The following is a 23617-nucleotide window of genomic DNA, read 5'->3' as shown; positions in this document are numbered from 1 at the left end:
GAATATAAATATCAAAAAATATTCATTTTAAACAATGTAGTTCAAAGCTGCTTAAATCCGAGTGAAACAGTTCCAAATGGGAATAAACAAAAAAAAAAAATCCACCTGTATGTCAGGGGGTTAGGCAGTTTAGCCTAGATTTTAATTTCAATGTCTTATATTAAAGGCCTAAGGAGGCTGGCCATAGCACCGACTCTTATGAACACGTGTATAATAACTTGTTAGGCGGTAAATTTTAAACATTCTTTCTGTTTTATAATTTTTATACGGTGTTTGGAGAAGCCTTCCTTGTAATTGACAAGTCATTGCTTGTCGTGCATAAAACATAAGAGACTTTTAAAAAGTGTGTATTTCTATCTAAGAAAACATCTCATATTAAAAGTGTCTACTTAGGTATGCTAAGTTTGGCTTATATAGAAATATATAGAGATTTTTCCTTTCAAAGATGTAACCGGTCTGTAAGAAGTTAACATTTAAGTAAATATTAGAATAAACAAACAAATATATATATACACACACACACACACACACACAAATAAACAAACAAATATAGATACACAGCTTTACATATATACTGTATAACGAGTTTAAGAGAAAGGTCTCGAGACATACGTTTAGAGGGAAGATAGAATGAATCCAGTCTTACATAGTTATGTTATATGTCGATTATCATGTTCTTAATTATGACCTGCTATATTAGTTATCTATTGTATTTGTTACATGTAAAATGAAAAGATACCACAGCCAAAAAATCCAAACCCTCTCCATAAATGCGAAAAACGAAAAACGTTATAAAGCTGTTTGAAGCTTAGATATATGTGTAAATAACATGATATTTACAATAATAAATTGTGACATTTGAGTCACTTTGGACTTGACTACTTAATCAGTCGACTTATGAGAAGATATTCTAGAAAGGGTTTTTATTTGTGTGGTATGTAAAGAATGTGAGTACAAAGGAGATAAAAAAAAATGTGTACCATCGGAACCTTTGCTACAAGGTGTAACGAAAAATTGGGCGTCACTGAAAGCTATGGAAAGGAAAAAGAAAATATGAGAGGTGCTGTACCCAATAAAGTTATGAGTCAAATTTCATTGTAAACATCTTGTTGTTATTAAAATAATATCGACTGTATCGTGTTTGGATAATACGTATAAAATTCTTCTCATTCTTTATATACATATATTTCCCAGCGAATATTACTCCTTTTCTAAATTAAATACTCTTTTGGATTGGTAGAAATATAATTTCGATAAATACAGAATCATAGCAAAACAAATGCGATTTACCATTGAAGTAAACAGTACAGACTTTTAACCGTGGGAGGACGCGGCATCTGTGATCCGATAGGTACATCACATACCCAGAAGAAAGAAAAGGAAAGTTAAAAGGAGAGAGTGATAGAACTAGTCAAGGAAAGACACTGAACCGTGGGAAAAGCTTGACGGAGCAAGAGAGAGAGAAAGATAATGAACAAGCGGCGCATGCCGTAGCCACGGCCCCCAACTTGCTCTAAACTCGTGCAGCCTGTCGCTGTCGGTCGAATTTTAATGGCGGCTCATTCCGATTCCCTGTTAGTGTTATTATCAAGTGACGAATGGTATTTGTATTCTTTATGTGTTATCAAAGGGAACAATAAGCAGTTTCATTGAATTTAGACTGTGTGGCTTAGTGTTTTATCGTTTGAGGACTGTATCAGGGACCCGTATCAAGGACATAGTGCATATTCGCGATGTGTCGTAGCGACTCTGGCGTACGAACATTCCATCATGTAGTCATGTTGTACATTTTGGCTTTTTCATGAAAAGGTCTATTGTACGTGACAAATTGAAGTGGTTTGGTTTTATTTTAATTTGATAAATATATACCATTGTGTATGTATTGGTCGTGACAAAGAAGGAAAGTTACGTGAGCTGACTGATGATCATATCAGATTGAACGAATCGAAGCTGCAAGCTTTTTTTATACTAGAGGTAATTCTTTTTCTTTTTGAATAATTACTCAAAGATATGTTCGTATTTTATGATCATCGTGCAAGAATTTATGAGTTTATGAAATATTTTATCATCAGATCTCAACTAATTCGCTCGATTTATGTTTCGTTAGACAATTATTGACAAGGAGTAGAGTATCCTTGCCTTTGTGCAAAGACACTGGCCTTAACTGTCAAGTGCAGCTATGCTGCTTACACTAATGAAGGGCGGTGCGTGCAACGTTGTTACTCAAAAAGTGTGGAGCCATCTGCCCTAGCCTGACATCGTCGTCGAAATGTTTTAGTACCGAAATCGGTTAGTGATACATTATTTACATTCTGATAATTTGTTTTTGAATGATTAAAATGTGTTTAATCATGTATGTTAAATTTTTAGAAAAGCAATGTAAATCTAACAAACTATAAATGTTTAAAGTATCTTAACTATATATTCTAATGTATCCTTCTACATTTCCGTTTTATTTTTTATGTTTTATTATCAATTTTTTTTTTTAAATACATAAAATAGACTCTAGAAGTTTAAATGTTTTCTTATAGAAAATGTTTTACTGTATCAAGTAAAAAATATTGATGAAACATTTATTCTTTAGTATCTATAAATGCATCTCAAATATTCTTAAAAATAAATAATTACATATAAGTTGTTTTAAAATGTTTCAGAGATGCCAGGCAATGTGCATCATTTCGGTGCCTGGATACATGTATAACTGGTAGTATTGCATCAATATTGGCCTTCTACCAGTGGGACATATACCCTTATTGTACTTTCTAAGCTTCCTACCCTAGACTTGTACATGCACAAACGCACACGCATATTGTGTGCGCATGTGCTTTGTCAACTATTGCCTACACATCATGAGATTCTTGGGATTTATATCATTTCCCATTTCGCCTACTGTGTTATCTCAAAAACTGCTGCTACCACTTCAGCGATTATCCTTTTTATCCATGTCTGTTGTCACCTGGTTCCTCATGATACTGGTAACTGCAGCCATAGATACACCTGCTAGTACTGTTCCACCTGTGCAAGAAAACAGATCTTTACATGTTATAACGCAGTTTCCTATGGGAGATGGTCAAAGATATGGATTTTATCCTCTAGATCCAAATACAACAAGAGAAGGTGTTCTTCGATTTAATCATCTTACTATAGATCCTGCTACAGGAAGATTGTATGCAGGTGCTATCAACAGACTTCTACAATTAGATTCGAATCTCAGATTGGAGGAATATGTTTCCACAGGTTAGTTATTGATTTATTTTATGATTTGCATATTACAGAAGAACTGTTGAAAAATTATTATTCATCATTGTTTTTAGGACCAAGATTGGATAATCCTCAGTGTCATGCAACAGGCTGCCCTTCTGGGGACATAACTACATCTTTAATGGATAATGTAAACAAATTATTAATTGCTGATCTTGAGTCACAAACATTGATTGCGCGTGGTTCCCTTCTTCAAGGTGCTTGTGAAAAGTACAAAATGTCAAACATATCTATTAAACCGGAATTCATTCCCCATAGTGTAGCAGCAAATGATGAAAACTCTTCTACATATGCTTTTATTGGACCTGAAAGATACAATGCTTGGGGACAAACAAATATACTCTATGTTGGTACTACATTCACTAATAGAGGAGATTACAGACACGATGTGCCTGCCATTTCCAGTAGAAATCTGCATAATTTAGAATTCGCAGAGTATACGTTCAATAAACAATCGATCGTGTATATCGATGTGAAATACCGAGATCATTTCCTTGTTAAATACGTGTATGGTTTCAATGCCAGTGATTATGCGTATTTTGTGCTAGTACAAAAACAATCTCATCTTCCGGAAGAAGAAGAAAAGGGTTATATTTCTAGATTGGCTCGCAGTTGTATCAGCGACCCGAATTATGATAGCTACACAGAAGTGACGTTACAGTGCACTGTCGATTTAGGTGACGGAAAACCTCAGTCTTATAATTTAGTGCAAGATGCAAAAGTAGCAACAGCTGGTAGTGATATTGCCATGCACCTCGGTATTTCTGTCGGTGATCCCATTTTTGTCTCTGTATTTTCACCAAGTAGAGGTATTACGAATGAACCTCTATCCCGATCAGCACTTTGCGTGTACAGTCTACAGATGATTGAAACAAAATTTGATGAAAATATTCATATGTGTTTTAATGGTAGTACCAAATATAGAAATATGGGTTACGTCAGTGGTCCTATACAAGATGGAAAATGTCCTACAGCAGGAGTAAGTATTTTTAAAGTTTAATAGATTTAAAAAAATTTTCATACAAAAATATTACGTTTTTATCACTTATTTCGATTAATTTCTGCGTTCATTTTTGTTTTTAGACAACAGGCAACATTTTGAATTTTTGTGAAGTAGGTTTGAAGATTTCTGGAATGTCACCGATTGTAGGGGAAGCAATCTTACATTTTCCCGACGAATTCATCACTTCCGTAACAATAGCTAATACAGAAAGTCACACTGTTGCATTTTTGGGTACTAACGATGGTGTCCTCAAAAAAGTTTTACTTTCTGGAAACGATGCATTCGTCTATGAAAGTATCGTAATTGATAAAGGAAACCGATTGATGCCTGATACTTTAATCTCACCAGATGGAGAACATATTTACGTCCTATCAACCTCTAAAATTTCCAAGGTTCAAGTCGAGCATTGCAGTAGCTATACTAATTGCAGCAGTTGTCTCGATGCGAAAGATCCTTATTGTGGATTTTATAACATTGATATATAATTTTAGATGTACAGTCCGAGGCGATTGTCAGAAAGCAAGTCATAGTAGCCCACGATGGTTATCCTTAGGCACAGGACAACAGTGCATCGACTTTGAGCAAGTTCTTCCAGATCGTATGCCTATCAATCGAATGACCACAGTTCACTTAACAATCAGAACTTTACCTGAATTACCAGCGGGTGCAAACTACAAATGTGTTTTTGGTAATGCGGAACCTATAGATGCATTAATGACTGGATTTGGATTATCGTGTCCTACACCACCCGTTATTGAAAGACCGAATATACCAGATGGAGCCGATCATGTTCTAGTACCACTATCTGTACGCTCTAGTGAAACGAATAAAGACTTCGTCTCACGAAATTTTGCATTCTTCGATTGTTCAAGACATACTGTATGTACAGAATGTGTAAAATCTCAATGGGCATGTAGTTGGTGTGTATACGATAACAAATGTACACATAACACAAGCTGCCAGGGTATAATTTCAGGGGAAAATGTAAGTTCATCACTACAAAGTTTAAATAAAATTTAGTACAGAGATTGAAAAAAAAAAAAATAATTTAATATTTTCAGAATCAAGCAAATTTAGCCGCACATGGAGCTCAGTACTGTCCAAGATTTGTTCATCGCCAAGAACCATTGATGTTACCTAATAGTGTACCAAAAGAGATAGTACTCGAAGTTGAAAATTTACCGCATCCTCAAGTGGGTCATAGTGGATTCCAATGTATTGTTTCAATTGAAGGTGCTAATCTAAAGGTACAAGCTCGTGTCGACAGTAGCCGCTTTATAGTTTGTGATAAAACAGTTTACTCGTACGAAGCAGTCACTGGTGAATATGAAGCAGAGGTAACAGTTGTTTGGAACATTAACCATCATGTGGACAAAACTACTATCATCCTTTATAAGTGTGAAGTGCTGGGTTCACATCGTGAACACGCAGATTGTTCTCTTTGCGTGACTAGAGATGCGCGCTTCGAATGTACTTGGTGTGGTAATAGTTGCGTGTATCGGCATTCTTGTTTACATTCACCATTTACTGAATGTCCAAAGCCGAGGATAGATATGATTAAACCTCTCAGTGGACCGATCGAAGGTGGCACATTAGTTACTATAGAAGGTAGCAATTTGGGTTTAAAAGAAAGTGATGTAGATGGAAAAATACATATTGGTAACACTCCGTGTACTTTAGTCGACTATGAAGTTTCTGTGCGTATCGTTTGCCGTACTGGAAGACATGAAGCAACAGATACTGCTTCCGTGGTTGTTGGTAATGATGCTGGTTATACTGAAAGCGCTGTACTATTTAATTATAAGGATATACGTTTGTCTGGTGTCTATCCATCAGTTGGCCCACAAAGTGGTGGAACACAACTTGCCATTACTGGGATGTATTTGAATATTGGTAGTACTATTTCAGCTTACTTGGATGAATTACCATGCCATGTTAATGCCACACAAGCAAGCAGCAGTAGATTAACCTGTGTAACTAGTAAATCCGACCGAGTAAGAAAAATTGACAGACTGACTCTTAGCATAGATGGTGCGAACCGTACTCTAGTTGGTAATCCCTATAATTACACTCATGATCCTACTATTATGGAGATCAAACCATTGACGAGCTTTGCTTCCGGTGGCCGCATGATCACCGTTCATGGCACCAATCTAGACACCATCCAAAAGCCTGAGATGGAGGTTTATTTTGATAATGAACTACTGCCAATAAATAGAACTGTTTGTACAGTATTAAATCCGACGCAGATGGAATGTCCGAGTCCTAGCGTTGCTAAGCGTTTCATGACTCTTCGACGTAATGAGCGTGCTACCGTTAATGGCCAAAGTACACCACCTCTGTCACTAAAGTTAAAGGAATCTCAGTTGTCCTTAAAAATAGCGTTTATTATGGATAACGTAGAAAGTGTTCGAGATTTGGAGAAGCATTTTAAGAGTCTCAGAAATCGTTTGCTTTACGTGGAAGATCCAAAATTCTTCGCCTTTCCACGAAATATTAAATTGTATAAAGGTGATACATTAGTGATTGAGGGAGAAAATTTGATTTTCGCCAGTGACGAGTCTGATGTAAATGTCACTGTTGGGACAATGCCATGTAATGTGACTTCGCTTGCTCTAACTCAATTAGTTTGTATTCCCCCAGATCAACAACCAGCTGACACAGATGAACTTGGAATTAAAACTGAAAATGGTCTACCTTTGGTCGTAGTACGCGTAGGTCGTAGCTTGAGGTTTCCCATTGGTTTTCTGCGTTATGAAGTGATTAAATCTTACCCAATCCCACCAGAGGCAATTGCGGGCATAGCTGCTGGCACATTCGGTCTCGTATTTTTATTTGTTCTAGTATTAATAATATATAGACGGAAAAGTACGCAAGCGGAAAGGGAATATAAAAGGATACAAATACAGATGGATACTCTCGAAAGCAATGTTAGGATGGAATGTAAACAGGCATTTGCTGAATTACAGACTGATATGACAGATTTAACCGCAGATCTGGAATCCTCCGGAATTCCAACTTTAGATCACAAAAACTATATTATGAAAGTATTTTTTCCTGGTGTTACACATCATCCCATATTAAATGATCCTAGATCACGTAGTAATGTTTCCCGAACAAACTACGACGCTGCCATGATCCAGTTCGAGCAGCTGATTAATAATAAATACTTTGTATTGACGTTTATCGAAACCTTAGAGGCTCAAAAAGACTTTAATATTAGAGACAAAGTGAATGTTGCATCATTACTCATGGTTGTACTGATGGGTAAGATGGAATACGCAACTGATATACTTATGAATCTTCTACTAAGACTTATTGAAAAGGCAGTGAACACAAAGCATCCACAGCTAATGCTTAGAAGAACTGAGTCTGTGGTAGAAAAGATGCTAACGAATTGGATGGCACTTTGTATGTACAATTATCTTAAAGACTATGCAGGTTCCTCTTTATTTTTATTGTTCAAAGCAATAAAACATCAAATAGAAAAGGGTCCTGTAGATGTGATCACGCATGACGCTAGATACTCGCTGTCCGAGGAGAGGTTGCTTCGTGAGCAAATCGAGCATAGTATAGTCACGTTACATGTCGTACAAGATGATCTAGATGAGAAGATCCAGTGCAAGGTGTTAGATTGTGATACTATAAATCAAGTAAAGTCCAAGATTCTAGATGCTCTCTACAAGAATACTCCTTTCTCACTGAGGCCGTCCGTTCATGACGTAGATTTGGAATGGAGACACGGTAGAGGCGGTCATTTAACTCTCCAGGATGAGGATCTCACAACAAAGTGCAACGGCGAGTGGAAGAAGATAAACACATTGGCACACTATGGTGTTAAAGAATCGGCGGTGATGTCGTTGATTCCTAGACAGAACGATGGTTTTTCCGTCGCCTGTAAGCCACCGTGTCACAACTGCAAACCATCGCATTATCATCAGCAGCAACAGTCCATTCATCATCATACTCATCACCATCACTTGCATCGTCACGCAAATCACTGTTCGTCCACACATCTTCCATCCACACCTAATCACAATCTAATTAGTCCTGTAATGTACAATCATCCTGTCAGTGGTTTATATTTCGAATCTCAACATTCACCACCGATCATAACGGCGAACGGCGACGTTGAAAGTGGACATGGAGGTAACCAACGATTATATCACTTGGTAAGGCCTATAGAAGAAAGTCACTACCCGCCAGGTATGGGTTTTACTGGTAGCAAGCATCATCATCCAGAACGAACACACAAAGCCATCCCTGAGATATTTCTAACGAGATTATTATCAACGAAGGGTACTGTTCAAAAGTTCGTTGATGATTTCTTGAACACGATATTAACAGCGAACGAAGCATTACCTAGTGCTATAAAATGGTTGTTTGATCTTTTGGACGACGCCGCGAAACAACACGGAATTGTTGATCCGGAAGTGCCACATGCATGGAAATCAAACAGTTTGCCGCTTAGATTTTGGGTGAATTTTATTAAGAACCCAGACTTCATGTTCGATATTAATAAATCCACGACGGTCGATTCGAGTTTATCCGTTATAGCGCAAACTTTTATGGACTCATGTTCGATGACAGAGCATAGGCTAGGCAAAGATTCACCTTCAAATAAGTTACTCTTCGCCAAGGATATACCGCACTACCGAGAAAAAGTGGGTCGTTTTTACACAGATGTACAAAGACTGCCACAAATTACTGATCAAGAAATGTCTAGTGCCATGCAACAACTAAGTGCGTCACACGCGAATGAGTTTGATGTGATTGCAGCACTGAAAGAACTTTACATCTATGTCAGCAAGTATTATGAACAAGTAAGTTAACACTTCCCATCCTTTGATTACATTCATTTAGATTTTTATTTATTGATAATTTAATTAATATAATATTGTAGATCTTAGAGGCCTTGGAGACAGACGCGGGCTGTCGCAAATTACATCTAGCTCATAGGCTAGAAAATGTCGCGTGCACGCTCGAAGGAGAGGAAACCAGTGCCTGCTGACACAACCTCCTCATTGCTATCCCAGGACCCGTCAATCTCTCCAGAAACACTGACTAGTGCCTCCATTTCATGCATCAGATACACCTCGTTACATATGTACAAATCTACACACCATGTGAATAACAATGCCGTAACAATACGTGCGATTTCGTTAAGGCTAGTCAGGCGATAGTTTTTCTCAGGATAAATTAATCCTGATTGTAGCATTTACGTCTATATGTCATGGCCGTATCGAAATACGCTCGTGCACACGTACAGATGTTAGCAAAATGGTAACAAAAGAGAAAATGCTGACTCTAACCCTTAAACCTGATCTGTTTTTATTAATATTGTATATTTCATTTATTTTACTATGCATATATAGTATATTTGTAACAAATTATAAGAAAACGATGAAGAGAATACTCGTTCAAATCTCAATGCAATCGGTGGAATCTCTGTTAATAAGAGATATAATTTATCGTACGATCAAAGAACTCTATCTCCGGTGACGTAGCTAAATATTGATCCGCCTACATGTTTAAGGATTTGAGATGCAAAATTTGTGCAAAATACCTATTAACAAAAAAAAAAGAAGGTAAAGAAAATTAATGATTTCAATTTCATTGTTGGCCGAATGTCTATACGTGTATACGTAGTATATATGACACAAAAGAGATAACATGTGTAAAAGTTGAGCGAGAAAAGAAAGCCATAGTGTCCACCAGACTGTCTGTACAAAAGAAGTACGGCAGCAAGTAGTCTGTGATCCGAGCACGTGTGGCTATGCCTACTATCTTCATTACGATATATATTATTAATATGTTATATATTATATATATATATATACATAAAAAATATATAAAGCAAAGGTCACGCAACATACACCTCCACGGATTGTAGTGAGCTAGTTAGAGAGGGTCTATATATGTATTATAAGTTGGGGGTGAGGAACCCTTCAGAGAAAAAGAGAGAACGAGTGAAAAAAGAGAGAATAAGAGAATGCAAGGAACGATATTAAATTAAGGCAGTTAAAATAATGTTAAATGAAAAGAAAAATTGGGGAATTAAAAATTTTGAGAGCAGCTCAGACTACTCTAGGCCTATCTACGTATATTTAGTACGTAAAAAAAAAAGAAAAAATTTTTTTCATTGCATTATTTGTTCATTTTTTGAGTCTGTTTTTATTTACTTTACATAATTACATTTATATAGGTATGACTGTTGCTATTATCTACAAGGCCACTATGTGGATCATATAATGATTTTACAACTACTATAGAAGCTATATTATATCTATTATTGCTCTTACTATGATTAAGTTGTATTATTATCTATATAGGTACAATTATCAATTAATTGCCCATTCAACAATAGTTATTATGGTATATTGTTAAGCGTAAAGCACATAATAGTTGCAAAAACGAAAAAAATCTTTTATATTGTATACCGGCGAGGAAGTTTCTAGACTCTTATGAATACGAATTAAAGAGAAAAAGAAAAAAAAAAAAATGAAAAAAGAGAACACAGTAGTAAGAAAAATTTTATACATGTCTGGTTATATTTTCGCCGGTCATTAGATGTTCGAGGTTTTTCGTCAGTCGGTCAATAATATCGCGGTTAAACGCATCGAAAAACGGAAGTTTAACAAGACACAACGATGAACAGTATTTTCTTGGTATTATGCCGCCATTTTACTTTACCTAAGACTGCCTCAGTTTGAAAATTGCATTTTTTAAGAAAGCATTTAATTGTCCATGATATTCACTATTCTGATATATAGGTATCTAACAGTTAAATTCACTGCCCACTGCGCACTGCCAATTTTTCTCCATGCGCTTTTAGGAACTGTTACACTGGAACAGACCTACTTAATGTTCGATTAAACCATGAAAATAATTATTTGATAGTTTCGTCAGTGGTAGGTCTGGGAAAGCTGAGGTTCAAGCTCACTCTTGTACTTAATTAACACTCTCGTATATTTTATCTGTCCTACAGGTCCTCAGCTTCCCTATCGCTAACCATCAACCTATGTATCTCTCTATTATATGTATTGTATTTATTTATATTCCGACAACCGGATTATCTATATGAAAAATAGTACGTCAATCTGCCCTATGTAACTCAACATATTATTTTTCTTCACATACGTGTATGATTGTCGTATACTCATATATTTTCTTTAATACATATTAATACACGTGATGTATATTTGTTTTTAAACATTAAGTCGTTTTACTACATTTTTTGTTCATGTAAAGCGACGGTAAAATATCTGGAAATTATGCAAATGAGAGTTGAAATTGCGGAATAATTTAATTTCATATATATCACATTTTCCTAATATGTACTTCACGTAATATGATCGCAGATAGAAAACAAATGAGAATAGAATGGAAGACGAAACTTAAAATATCGACGAACTTCGTCCATTTATAGTCATTCTGTTCTCATTTCTTTCGTTTTAAATATTATTTTACATATATTTAAATCACCATTTTCTATGAGAATAAAATCAACTTTCTTGTATATTTGATTAAAAAGAGAAACATGTATTGTACATTTAGACAAGTTATTTTATCAAACTTTTTATTGATTGAATATTTTATTTGTACAATGAACTTGTAGCGAAGAATATAATGATCATTTTATCTCGCAATTTGAAACGATGAAAAGCAAATTTTTTAATCCAAAATGACTGTATAAAACTTCCAGCGAAAAAATAACAAAATTAAATGATAAAATAGTAATCATTTTACAAATACTTTAAATATAATCTTCCTCTACTTTGCATGTAGAGTATATATTGATTACATAGAAAACTTCAGAACGTACATGTCTTTTCAACAAATTGCTAAAACTTGTTCCATGATTTCTTTTTCTAATAAATTTATAAAATGGAATGTTTTTGTAAATGGTGTTTACATTCATTTTGATTATATTAAACTTATTGGATGTAGTCTTCGAATGAAATTAATTTCGACGTTTAATTGGCATAATGAATCGCGCACACACATGCACACACATACGCTCGCACGAGTTGATTTTTTCATTAAATTACTATCACGCTTTATCGCTAATAAGGTGTTTTTTATCCGACAAACTGTTTAGTGTAAAATGAACTAAAACGATAGACTGAAGATTGTTATTCCTATTATTCCAAAGAAAACTTACTAGATAAATATTAAATGTTTTTATACAAAGTCTTGGAAACAGAAATAGTATTCATACATTAATAAATGGTAAAAATATAATTAAGTGTATAATCATTACTTATTTCGAAAAGCTTATCAAATATTTTCGAAAAAATCTATATTTTCATTAGTTAAATTTTGTTAACATAATGATTAAAATAAAACAAATAATTTAACATGGAAACTTTATTCGAGTTATAAAGATGAATCTATGTTAATAAATATTATAAAGGATATACGTTGTTACAATGAAAATATGTTTTTTGTATGAGAACTATTTATTCCATGATATTAGTGGCATATTTTTCGTTTATTCTATATTACAGTAATGTATCATTACTTGAAGCATATAACAATGATTTAGCGATAAAGAGCGATGGTTCGTATCATAATGAAATGAATTGTTTAAGATGTATGTGTGACTATTATTGAACAAATATACTGCAAATCCTTGAATTATGGATAATACGTTCCCAATTGTATATACTACATAAAATATTAATATTACTAATATTATTGATATTAATATTTTTATATTATCAAGCCATAGAGAAATTAGTAAAAAGGACAGTGTATATTAACGAAGCTTTTGGAATTGTAAAATTGACGTACATTTCTTATAAACTTAAATAGGTTCATTTGTTATTTCAATAACATTATTTAACGTCTACAATAATAAGGACCGATATTTTTTATAAGGGTATATGAGATTTTTTAAATTTATATCATTTTACATAGAACAGATTGACGTACTCTAATATATTTGCACACATATTCGTATATACATACGTCTCGTCTCTATTGTCTGAAGTTATAAGATTCCTGAGAGGTGTGTGGTACATCTTTAATAATCAGAATGTTCATTTTCAGAAGTTCATGTAGAGTATCTTGTATGATACGTGAAGTACATCATACGTTCGAGCGCAATTCGATGGAAGCCGCGTAACATGCTACATTTTAATGTATATCTAGTACATGCAAAATTTCGATGAAATTCTGTTGTTTTCTTAAAGCATTTAAAATATTCAACATTATACAAAACATTTGTGTATTTGTAAGAAAAAATAGAAAAGTATTTAAATCGTTCAAATAATTTCAAACATATAGGAAGTACTATTGGTTACTACGCGAGTCATTTGTTTATTCATTTAAGACTTAAATTCTTGTAACATGAATTTAGAGACTTTATTTTGCATTACAATCATTCGTATGTTTGTTTCTTACTTTTTAATGTACAGAATGTAAACAGAATATTATTTATTATTTAAAATATCGATAAATATTAACCCCAGAATTTGTGACATTTAAATATTCGATATATTCTCCTGAAAAATATGTTAATGTTTGAGTATAGCATTGAAAATTGCTTGTGGCATAGCAGAATTTCTCGACAATTTGTACGCTCGACAGTTGACTCCATCCATCAGAAAAGCTTGTCAATTCCGCATTCAACGTATGTACTGTATTGTAATTAACGGAGAAAATTTTCAGCGGTTTACAGTTTACAAGTCGATTAGTAATATCATGCTTCGTAGTATAGATGATTCCAAACGTCATGTCAAGTTTAAGATTATTCTCTGTTAAGCTTCGGAAAAAAGGATGGGGGGATGATTGTTTCCTGCAAAAATAAATTAAATATATTCGACCTCGGGAACCGTGTATGAAAATAATGTAAAACGGGCTCGTTTTCATTCCCATGAATTTTTGAATGTATCTTTCCTCGTTGTATAGCCTATACGTAACGTATGTGTGTATGTACCGATGAATGCAATGCATGTATGAATGCGATGCTTCTTTACTTGTATGTCTGATTGTGAATGCGAGCGTGTATCTTTTGATGTACGCGTGTAGATGCAATCCCGAAAAACCTTATGTAAATAGAATTCAACCCCCCATCTTGCATATAAGTAGATTCTAAGTAACACTCGAGAACGAAATGACTCTTGCCAAATTTTCAATGGGATGTAGGGACAAACAAATAAGCATTTGAAAAATTGCAAAAATATATTGGTATTATAAATGAATTTAATATTTGTAATATTTTTTTCAGTATACCTATAATCAATATTACTTGTTTTTTATTTCAGGTTTTTAAAATTTTACAAAAGTTCAGTTGGATATCTATATTTGTATATTTAAATTAATATACATTTATACAAAAAATTACATTCTTATAGTTAAAAGTTACAGTATCAAATTACATCGTGCTACTATTTTCTACACTTCATAACAAGTTATATTAAAAAAAAATTATCTAATTATCTGCCAAAAGTATATGACTATATAAAAGGTAAAAATCTTAAATTCAACACAAACTTAGGAATTATTGTAATCTAAAAAATTAATTGATGTACTTGATTAAAAATTATTTATGATAAAATACATTAATTTTCAGAGCTTACTAATATTGATTTTGACCAGTTTTTCAATTATTTAATCAACTCGTGTCAAAAAATTTGTTTAAGTCTTTTTTATGTCATAAAATATCGTCACAATATTCATAAAAATGACTTTCATTCTACACCTGACTTGATTTTGTACAGAAGTGATTTTTCCTGAGATTTTGTTGAAGACAGTGCTGGTGAATTGGATGAAGAATTCTTTGAACTTTGAGTTGTATTTGTGCTTCGTTTATCTTGCTTAGCTTTTTTCATCATATCCTTTAATCTTCTATCTGCACTTATAATATGAATATTTGGTGTTACTTTATTTGCACCACCTATTTAACAAAATAATAACTTTTCTCACTTAAAAAAAAAAATTATTTTTTGAATATAGAAAACTTACTTGAATTACATTTTTTCTGTTCTTTAGATTTGTTTTCTATCACTGTTTTTGGTGAGCTCCTTTCTTTTGAGACCTACAAATTAAGAAAGGAATTTATTTTCACTCCATAATTTTTATTTATCCTAAAATTTTGAATAAAAATTACAAATTTCTTTGTATAAAAGTAGGATAAATTATAATGTGAGTGAATACACACACCTGAGATTTTGAACAGTTTGAACAATACCACACTGGAGCTGGAACATCTATCTGAGAATCTACAATATGTGGTACATGACATTCCTGGTGATACAAGGAATGACACTCTAGGCACTCGACAAGTCTATTTCTTGCTCCAACATCCATTCCTTTGCAAATAACACATGTCAGATCATCCTCTAATATTTCTAGTGCCAGAGTATTATCAGTCTGAATAATATCAGGTGGTGTGTCACGGGTTGGTAAATTCACTGGAGAGCTGTTCTTGCTTGATTTACTTGAGTGTTTGGAGGAAGAAGATGAAGAGCTTTTGCTTTTTTTACTACTACTGCTGCTACTATGGTCACTCAGCACTGGTTCCTCCATCATATACTAAAAACAGAAAATGCAAGAGATACAAAATCAGAAAATAAATGACAATGATGGTGCATACAGAGGGATCAAATACTGGATATCTTTTTACGTGAATGAAATCTCCTATGCTTCATGAGTGCCCTGATATCAGAACTAACTCTGTAATTATAATAACTTAATTAATATAAGTCACTTTAATTGAAGTATTTTTTTTTGGTAACCCCCAATATAACGTTTTCAAATTAATTATTATTTAACTACCTTTTTGTGTAATACATTCGATAACATCTTTGATGGTCCATATTTCTGTTTGATTGCTTCATCTAACAGTGCTCGTAGTTGTTCTGCAGAATCTTTGTTAGTGGAATGTAGAAGATGTAAACCTTGTGTAAATTGAGGATCTAACTCCAATTGTGACATTTTTGTATGATTTATTTTAATCTGTGAAGTATAAGATAAAAATTAAATAGATAAAGTTTTAATAACATAAAAATAATATATTTTTATTATTTTTGTTTGTTTAGATTCAATTTTTTCTTTATCATATAATACTTAAATCATAATTAGTGAAAACATAAATGAAATCGTTTAAAAGGAAAATCGTAGGTTATATTTAGTTTACTCGTTATTTTTTCAATTGAAATGAAAAACTAAAAAAAATATACAAATTTATTACCTGTGAAAAATTTTTATAAAATACAATAACTAGATAATATTAAGAATGTCTGATTGAGATATCATATATGACATGATTAATCTTTAAATGATATGAAACATTATATATTTAAATGTATGTATAAAGCACTTCTGTTTCATTTGTACTAAATGGGTCGTGTAATTAGGAGAGCACCTGCGAATTTAAACTTCTCATTTCATGTTTTCCTCCCAGCAATACTTATGAGATATCCGTAATTTACATTCAATTAAAAAATTCATATAAAAAGAGAACAAATACAGATTTAGCATTTTTATCGAATTTATCATTTTCTAAAATATTATTTCGTATTTTAAAAATACCGCCTGGAAAGTATATCCATATATGGGAACTGTACGTTATACATAAAGTAAAAAGTAACGAAAGTTAAAGAACGTAGGCACCACTAACACTTGATTCGTCCCTGGTCTCGCGTATTCCAAATTTAATTTTACAGAGTTTTGATTCTGCGTTAAATAAATGCAGCTTCTGTCTAGGGAGATATCGTCGTGAATAAAAGTTCACTTTACCAAAAGAATAAAGAAAAGTATACGTTCGGACATGAATACTCACGTTAAAGCTGCGAAAGAATGGTGAAAATACAAGCAAAGAAAGACCAAAATAGTAACCCTGCAGGCGATCAAGTGTAAGGAACGAGTCAAGTACGCCTGGTGTGCTCTTTCCATCTTTTTCTATTTATCGGAAAAGGTATGAACGCTTCCTTCTCGAGGCGCGTTAAAACGATGTCTAACTTTCGACGGGCAGTTGGCAGCCGTGCGTAAAAGAAATAAATAATCAAAGCGACCATGAAGTGACAAATAAAGTTGGAGAACAATGCTCGCGAATGGCAAGGAAATTTGAGTGCAGCGTGCATTGGCCCCTGTTCTATGTTTTGGATACGTCTTTCGCGGTTACAACGTGGTGTTCCATACGATATTAAAGCCGGAGGTACGCTATGTACTCGCCGCAGAGACGAGGCTGACATTTAGATATTTTCTTCGTTCCGATACCGTCGTGGTATTGGTCTTACTTTCGTATTCCTGTATCAGTCGCCCGCTGACAACCGTGATTCCTCCATGCGTAGGAATCCGATTCTGCGGTTAGCTAATTAAATGACTGAAAACGCATTGAATCGACGGTCTCCAGAACTTTTACTATCGAGAAAATAATACAGATCCAAGGAAACATGCCTTCCTCAACAGTGCTGTTACACATCGTTTTTTAAGGACACGTTCGCACAGTACCGGTTAACGATATTTCATTGTTAACCTCTACTATTGTTTCGAATGTATTGTTATACCGCATGTTGCGGACGATAGTGACCATGTGTTTGATCTTTACTCAGCTGACTAAGGTCTGACAGGATAATTCATCTAGTAAGCTTCAAACATGAAAACAGAAAAGAAGCCTAGCGAACCAAGTTGCGTACCAACCACTGTTGTCAAAGAAGAACCTGACACAGATCCGGTTAAAATTAAGGAGGAGGGTACCGGAGGTAATAATGATGATACAACTGGAGAAGACACTACAGAGTGTCCGAGAGATCCTTGTTTGGATCCTTCTAATGGGGAAGCTACATTATCAGGGGAGAATCAAAATAATAGTGCAAATCAACCAATTCTAAACTCTGTGAAACAAGAAGGTGATCATAACAATCCCACGGATGATATACCTGGTAGGGCTAAATTTAATTCTTATGTTCAGTTAATTATCTATACTCTTGATATTTAATATTCTTTTTGTCAGATTATTTTATTTATTTTATTTGCTTTGTTGTAGATTGTAGTGGTAATGTGATTACTGCAGATGGTATTCAACCACTAGTTAGTAATGTTCTTGGAAAACAGATGGGAACTAGCACAGGAAGTGGAGAAGCTCAGTATATGCAACAACAAAGTCAAATTTTTGTATTTTCTACAACATTAGCAAATAAAGGTGCAGATGCAGTATTGCAAGGACAATATCCATCAATTATTGCTTATCATTGTGCACAACCAGGCACTAAAAAGTATTTAGAGGTATGTAATAAAATTTGATGAAAAAAGACTTACATTATATTTATCTCTTATATTATCAATATCATACTATATTATCATATTAGAAACATCCAAATAAAGTAAATCAATTCCGTCAAAACCCTGCACAATGGTTAAACAATCTTGCAATGATGAAACAAAAAGGTCATCAAGGAGGTACAAATAATACTTTTCAAAATGAGCAACCTCCTGATTTACCAGCTCTTGATCCTAATGCTCCTCCATTCTGGAATGAACAACCTAATTTAAGAAACTTAAATGGTGGTAATACTCTTGGTAATTCTGAACCATCATTGGATGATGCAAATATAGATGTGCCTTGCCTTGTACCGAATTCACCTGGTAACACAGGTAATATGTAGTTACATTTACACTTTGTATTGTAGTTGAAAATGTTTCCAACTTTTTTTTTATGGGTACCCTTTTGTGTACACTTTATGCCATTAGAAGCATACCTTTTATTACAGCAAATCCACAACCTCCTAATAGCACTACAATGGGCCATAGTCCCAATTTATTAGGAGGTACTACCAGCCCAGGTCCAGGCAGTTTACAGCCATCACTGCAAGGTGTCAAAGTTCCAGACGAAAATTTAACCCCACAACAAAGGCAACATCGAGAAGTTCAGTTAGCAACTATTAGAAAAATGCAAATGATGTTATTTCCTGAACATAAGGAAGAAACTACTAATACGCTAGACACGACACAGGGAACAGCGGTATCAACGTGTCCTTCAACGAATGTTCCTTCAGTTGTACCAACTCAATGTCCACCAAGTATGGATTGGCATAAATTACAACATCAATTTCTTGATGGAAAAAATAAGGTAAAATAATGTATAAAATTAAGAGAACATGTATTTAAGAAAATATTAATACAACATTTTAATATAATATTTATCCATATTGCAGGCCAGTGTTGGAAGTCCTGGAACAGGAGTTCCATTGCGAGGTGCTAACATGGTAGGGGTTCCGCGTAGTCAAGGACCGCCCCCACCATATCATCAAACAACTCGATCTGCGAGTGTCCCAATTGCGATACAAAGTCCAAATCCTTCTTCACCTAACAATCCAACCAGTAATTTGTCTCTACCGTCACCTCGTGCAAGTTCAGCCCTAAATTCACCCGCAGACTGCAATAGACAATTTCAACTTAATAATCAAAGAACTAGCCATCTACCAGGACAAAGTCCGACAAGTCAAGATTCCCCGAATCCAACAGTTGGAAATGCTACAGCTGTATCAACAACGAGACTTAATCATAGTAATCCGGGAACGCCTGTTTCTCATTCACACATGTCGACGCTTAGCCCTAGTGGAACAACTGCTCAAAAAGATTCCTCTTTAGACTTTCCCACCAGTCAACCTCCAAACGGTAAGATCAAATAAAAGAGTAATTATGTTGTTATTATCATAGTTGATTATATTATATCTTAAAATTTTTTCGATGTTTTAAATAATATTTGACACTGAATTGCATTCAAAGGATCTTAATGCAACAACTAAGTAACAACGAATCATTATAATTATTACGTAAAATATTTTAAAAGTTCACTGCTTAAAAATATTACGCGGTGAATTGATGGTGTTATATGTTACAACATAGTGGATGGTATGTTTTGCCGCACGCTGCAATCCTTAGCCCAGCAAAAGCACCCCACTGGAGCGGTGAATGCAGCCGGAGTTAAAGAAGCGAACCTGATGCCGGTTCCTAGCCCTCAGCAGATTCAGTATCTTAATACCTTCGAGGGACAGGAATTAACCATACAGAAACAACCAAATACAAGTTTGAAAGATGGCAATTTATCTACGTAAGTGTACTTCAACAATGCTTTAATCGTTGTATACATCTTAACACATATGATTTTATATTATTCTGTGTCTCTAGAAATGCGGCTAGCAATACAGAAATACCGAACAGAATTTTGCCAGGAACTTTGGATAACAGCAATCAATTTCCTGCTAGATCTGAGGGTGCAAGTCCAGTTCAGATGGACAGTATGAATCGTGGCTTTACAGGCTCTTTACACAGTCCACATACTCCACACACTCCACATACACCAGGCAATGGTGCTCCACATACTCCAGTTGATTCTGGCAAACCTGGAAACAAGTCTAGTGCGAGCGCACAGAGTAGTCCAGCACCGCACAATACGAATATACCAGATAGTATGGGCCCTCCGAGAACAGTACCAGCATCGCCTACTACAAAACCTGATACGTCTCCACCATCGACAAAAGATACTCAGCAACAACAAACTCAGCCTCAACAACAGCAACAACAACAGCAATCACAGCAACAACCGCAACAGCCACAACAACCTCCTCCTCCACAACAGCAGCAACAACAACAGCAACAGCAGCAGCAACAACAACAGTCTACAGTTGCAAACCCAAGTAATTCTGGAAACGCAACGGTGGGACCTCCATTAGGAGGTCCAAGCGCTTCCTTTCCTTGCGGAAGACCATCTATAAACGTGAGTCAACCTTCAGACAATGTGCCTCTTAATCCCAACAATATCGGAGGGCGACTCGGCAGTTTAACCGCAATGAGTACAAATCACTTCGATCCCATAACTTCCTTAGCTCAGATGAGTCAGCAACTTACTAACACAGCAGCTAGTAATTCATTAGGTAATGAAGGACCCATTCATTCTGGGAACACTGGAATGATGCAGTTTGGCAATCCACACAGTATGCATATGATGCAAATGGGAGGTGAAATGAATGGAAGTTGTCATATGGGTGGTCCGACCAGTGAACCGGGAGAAGTAGGAGGAATGTGTATGGGTTTGGCAGGGCCACCAACGAGTTATAGTCCAACAACTTCACACACAGGCAGTCCCGGTGTACCTAGCAAAATGGGTCATCCTATTATGGGTCACGGTATGATGAGTAGTCATTCGGGAAATGCAGCGGGCGCGTATCCTGGTAGCGACCCTCATGCACCACCGCCAAGATTAATGACAGGTCATGTGACTGGTCCTAGTCCTTACAACGGAGCGAACGTTCAAGTGAAACCTAGTGCTCCAAATACGATACAATATTTACCGGCAAGGCCCAATGTTGGTCATACACCTAGAGGGCCGCCGAGTTTGGAGTTCCTTCAACGATTCACAAATCCCCTGTCTAATTTAGAATCAAAGATGGGCACGCCGTCTGTAAATCTTCAGTACTTCCCAAACGGTTGTGTGCCGAACAGTATGGGCCCACATAGCGGCATGCCATCAACGATGAGCGGTGGACTTCCTGGCATGGGAGGCTCTCCGAGGATGGACGGGCAATCGATGAATACATCCGTTGGTGTGCATCCTTCGATGAGACCTGTCGGCAATATGAGACCTCAACCAAATTTAATGCGTATGCAACACATGGTTGGTGGTGGCGTCTTTCCAGGCGGTTCAATGGATCCAGATAAAGTCTTCCCACCTGACATGGTATCGCAAGTTCCCAGTCAACCAAATCCTGGCATGTACGTATCTGGTAGTAAAGGCAGTCCCATGGGATTAGGACCTCCCCCGGATGCGACTCAACCATTACCTCCGAGTATGGGTGGTGCTACTAGTAATTTCAAGAACAGCCCTTTCGTCGGTAGTGGACCTAGTATGTCGGATCCGAATTATGCTCAACAATTCCATAACTTCCAACAACAGCTTTACGCTACCGGGACAAGGGGTAGCGGACCGCCACATCCTAACTTGCATCCACCACCGAATTCGCATTCGCATCAGCAGTTCTTCATGCCGAAATAAAACGTGTCATTTGCCTGATCGAAGATAGACATCGCAATGACGATGATTTACGATTGTGGTGGCCTTTCTGTGTCCTTTTCGACAATTGCGTTTATTAATCCGAGAACAATTTTGATCATAAGAACGAACACACATTCTCGGAGTATGTAAAACTTTATATAAAATTATTGCGCGCGATCTTGTAAAGGACAAAGAAGTCAAATTTGTTAAGGTTCTAATGTTGATGTGATGGATAATTACGGAGAATAATTAATGGTACACCATTTTCCGCGGAATGGTTTATCGTGACTGGCGGTGGTAACGAGATTTCTCGTTCAATTCTTTATTTACGGTGTTGTTTATGTATGTGTTATTATATCGATAAGCGTTTTATTCTTAAATCATGACATTAAAGTCCCTTTAATGTCTCTCGCATCTCCAAAATCTGTTCCATCGTCTTAGAGGATATCGTTTTCTTATCAGAATTCTCTCTCTCTCTGTAAATTGGAAACATATTACGAATGTCGCGTGGCGTTACGCGATTCATGTAAATACTAATGTAAAATCTGATTTCTTCGTAGTAATCGTTATTTCGTCGATCGGAATATACGGTGATCGTTGCTAGAAACTTTCGTGGATCAGAAGAAAAATGAAAGAAAGAACGTGAACAAAGAAAGGTAAAGATGGATATAAATGCGTCTCCTCTTCCTTTTTATTCGAACAATTGCTCGTGATAAAGTAATTGTACGAGAATTAACGAAGTATTTGAAGGAATGACATGAAGATACGCCGGTGAACAACTCATCCTTCCTTTTATCACTAAATGATTAAAAAAAAAAAAACGCAGTCAAGCAAGCTCAAATTCATAATTGTACATATATACGATATATATTCCTGTTGCAACATACTCCTTAAAACAGTATCGCCCGTCCCTTCTGCTCCCTTCACTGATTCCCTCTCGTGACCAACACTGTGCATAATCATGACCCCACGTAGTGTAATGATTATAAAAAAAAAAAAAAAAAAAAGAATAATTGACTAAGAACAATTATGTTGTTGATGAATGATTTTTATTATAAATGAAAAATAAAGATATTTACAAGAAGTCAGTATCAGAATTGATCGATAATGAGTTTTATAATTATCTGAAAACGGATGTTAGATTTTTTTAACTATTTTTTTGTCTGTTAAGAACCGAATACTGGTTTTTAAACATGGTAACCTTGTATTGTGATTTTTTCTATTTAAAAAGCAGGCTGCTTCCAATTTACTCGGATCTGTGATAGTCAAAGCAAGAAAATGTATCCTTTTTTTTCTTCATTCTGAGGACATCAATACATATCCACATTCATTAGGGAATGATTCTTTAA

At 35.2% G+C, this 23617-nt stretch overlaps 3 protein-coding genes across 6 annotated transcripts; 2 read left to right on the top strand and 1 right to left on the bottom strand.

The window, feature by feature from the left end:
- Positions 1-2172: 2172 nt before the first annotated feature.
- On the top strand, positions 2173-9412 carry PlexB (plexin B). The gene is given in 7 exon segments (XM_017898778.1): positions 2173-2289; positions 2655-3237; positions 3315-4240; positions 4345-4749; positions 4751-5248; positions 5326-9087; positions 9168-9412. Coding segments are annotated over 6 exon segments (6117 nt in total). The 5' UTR covers positions 2173-2289; positions 2655-2819; the 3' UTR covers positions 9276-9412.
- A 5461-nt stretch (positions 9413-14873) lies between these two features.
- On the bottom strand, positions 14874-17280 carry LOC108546618 (integrator complex subunit 12). 3 transcript variants are annotated; one of them, XM_017898813.1, is made up of 5 exons: positions 17055-17280; positions 16049-16228; positions 15434-15805; positions 15236-15308; positions 14874-15167 (listed from the first exon to the last, which is right to left on the bottom strand). In XM_017898813.1, the coding sequence occupies exons 2-5, from the start codon at positions 16205-16207 to the stop codon at positions 14962-14964; spliced, it is 810 nt and encodes a 269-aa protein (XP_017754302.1). In that variant the 5' UTR covers positions 16208-16228; positions 17055-17280; the 3' UTR covers positions 14874-14961. The 3 variants fall into 3 exon arrangements, with proteins under 3 accessions (XP_017754302.1, XP_017754304.1, XP_017754303.1); XM_017898815.1 differs by having other exon boundaries at positions 14874-15122; XM_017898814.1 differs by lacking the exon at positions 17055-17280 and adding an exon at positions 16464-16535.
- A 2-nt stretch (positions 17281-17282) lies between these two features.
- On the top strand, positions 17283-22738 carry lgs (BCL9 domain-containing protein legless). 2 transcript variants are annotated; one of them, XM_017898812.1, is made up of 7 exons: positions 17283-18156; positions 18261-18499; positions 18583-18868; positions 18985-19343; positions 19429-19891; positions 20159-20327; positions 20405-22738. In XM_017898812.1, the coding sequence occupies exons 1-7, from the start codon at positions 17871-17873 to the stop codon at positions 22266-22268; spliced, it is 3666 nt and encodes a 1221-aa protein (XP_017754301.1). In that variant the 5' UTR covers positions 17283-17870; the 3' UTR covers positions 22269-22738. The 2 variants fall into 2 exon arrangements, with proteins under 2 accessions (XP_017754301.1, XP_017754300.1); XM_017898811.1 differs by having other exon boundaries at positions 20123-20327.
- Positions 22739-23617: the final 879 nt, after the last annotated feature.

Source organism: Eufriesea mexicana, unplaced genomic scaffold, assembly GCF_001483705.2.
Source record: "Eufriesea mexicana isolate 0111107269 unplaced genomic scaffold, ASM148370v2 scaffold752, whole genome shotgun sequence".
NCBI classification, from domain to species: domain Eukaryota; kingdom Metazoa; phylum Arthropoda; class Insecta; order Hymenoptera; family Apidae; genus Eufriesea; species Eufriesea mexicana.
The sequence above is the reverse complement of the archived record's forward strand: the minus strand, read 5'-3'. Positions and strand labels throughout refer to the sequence as shown.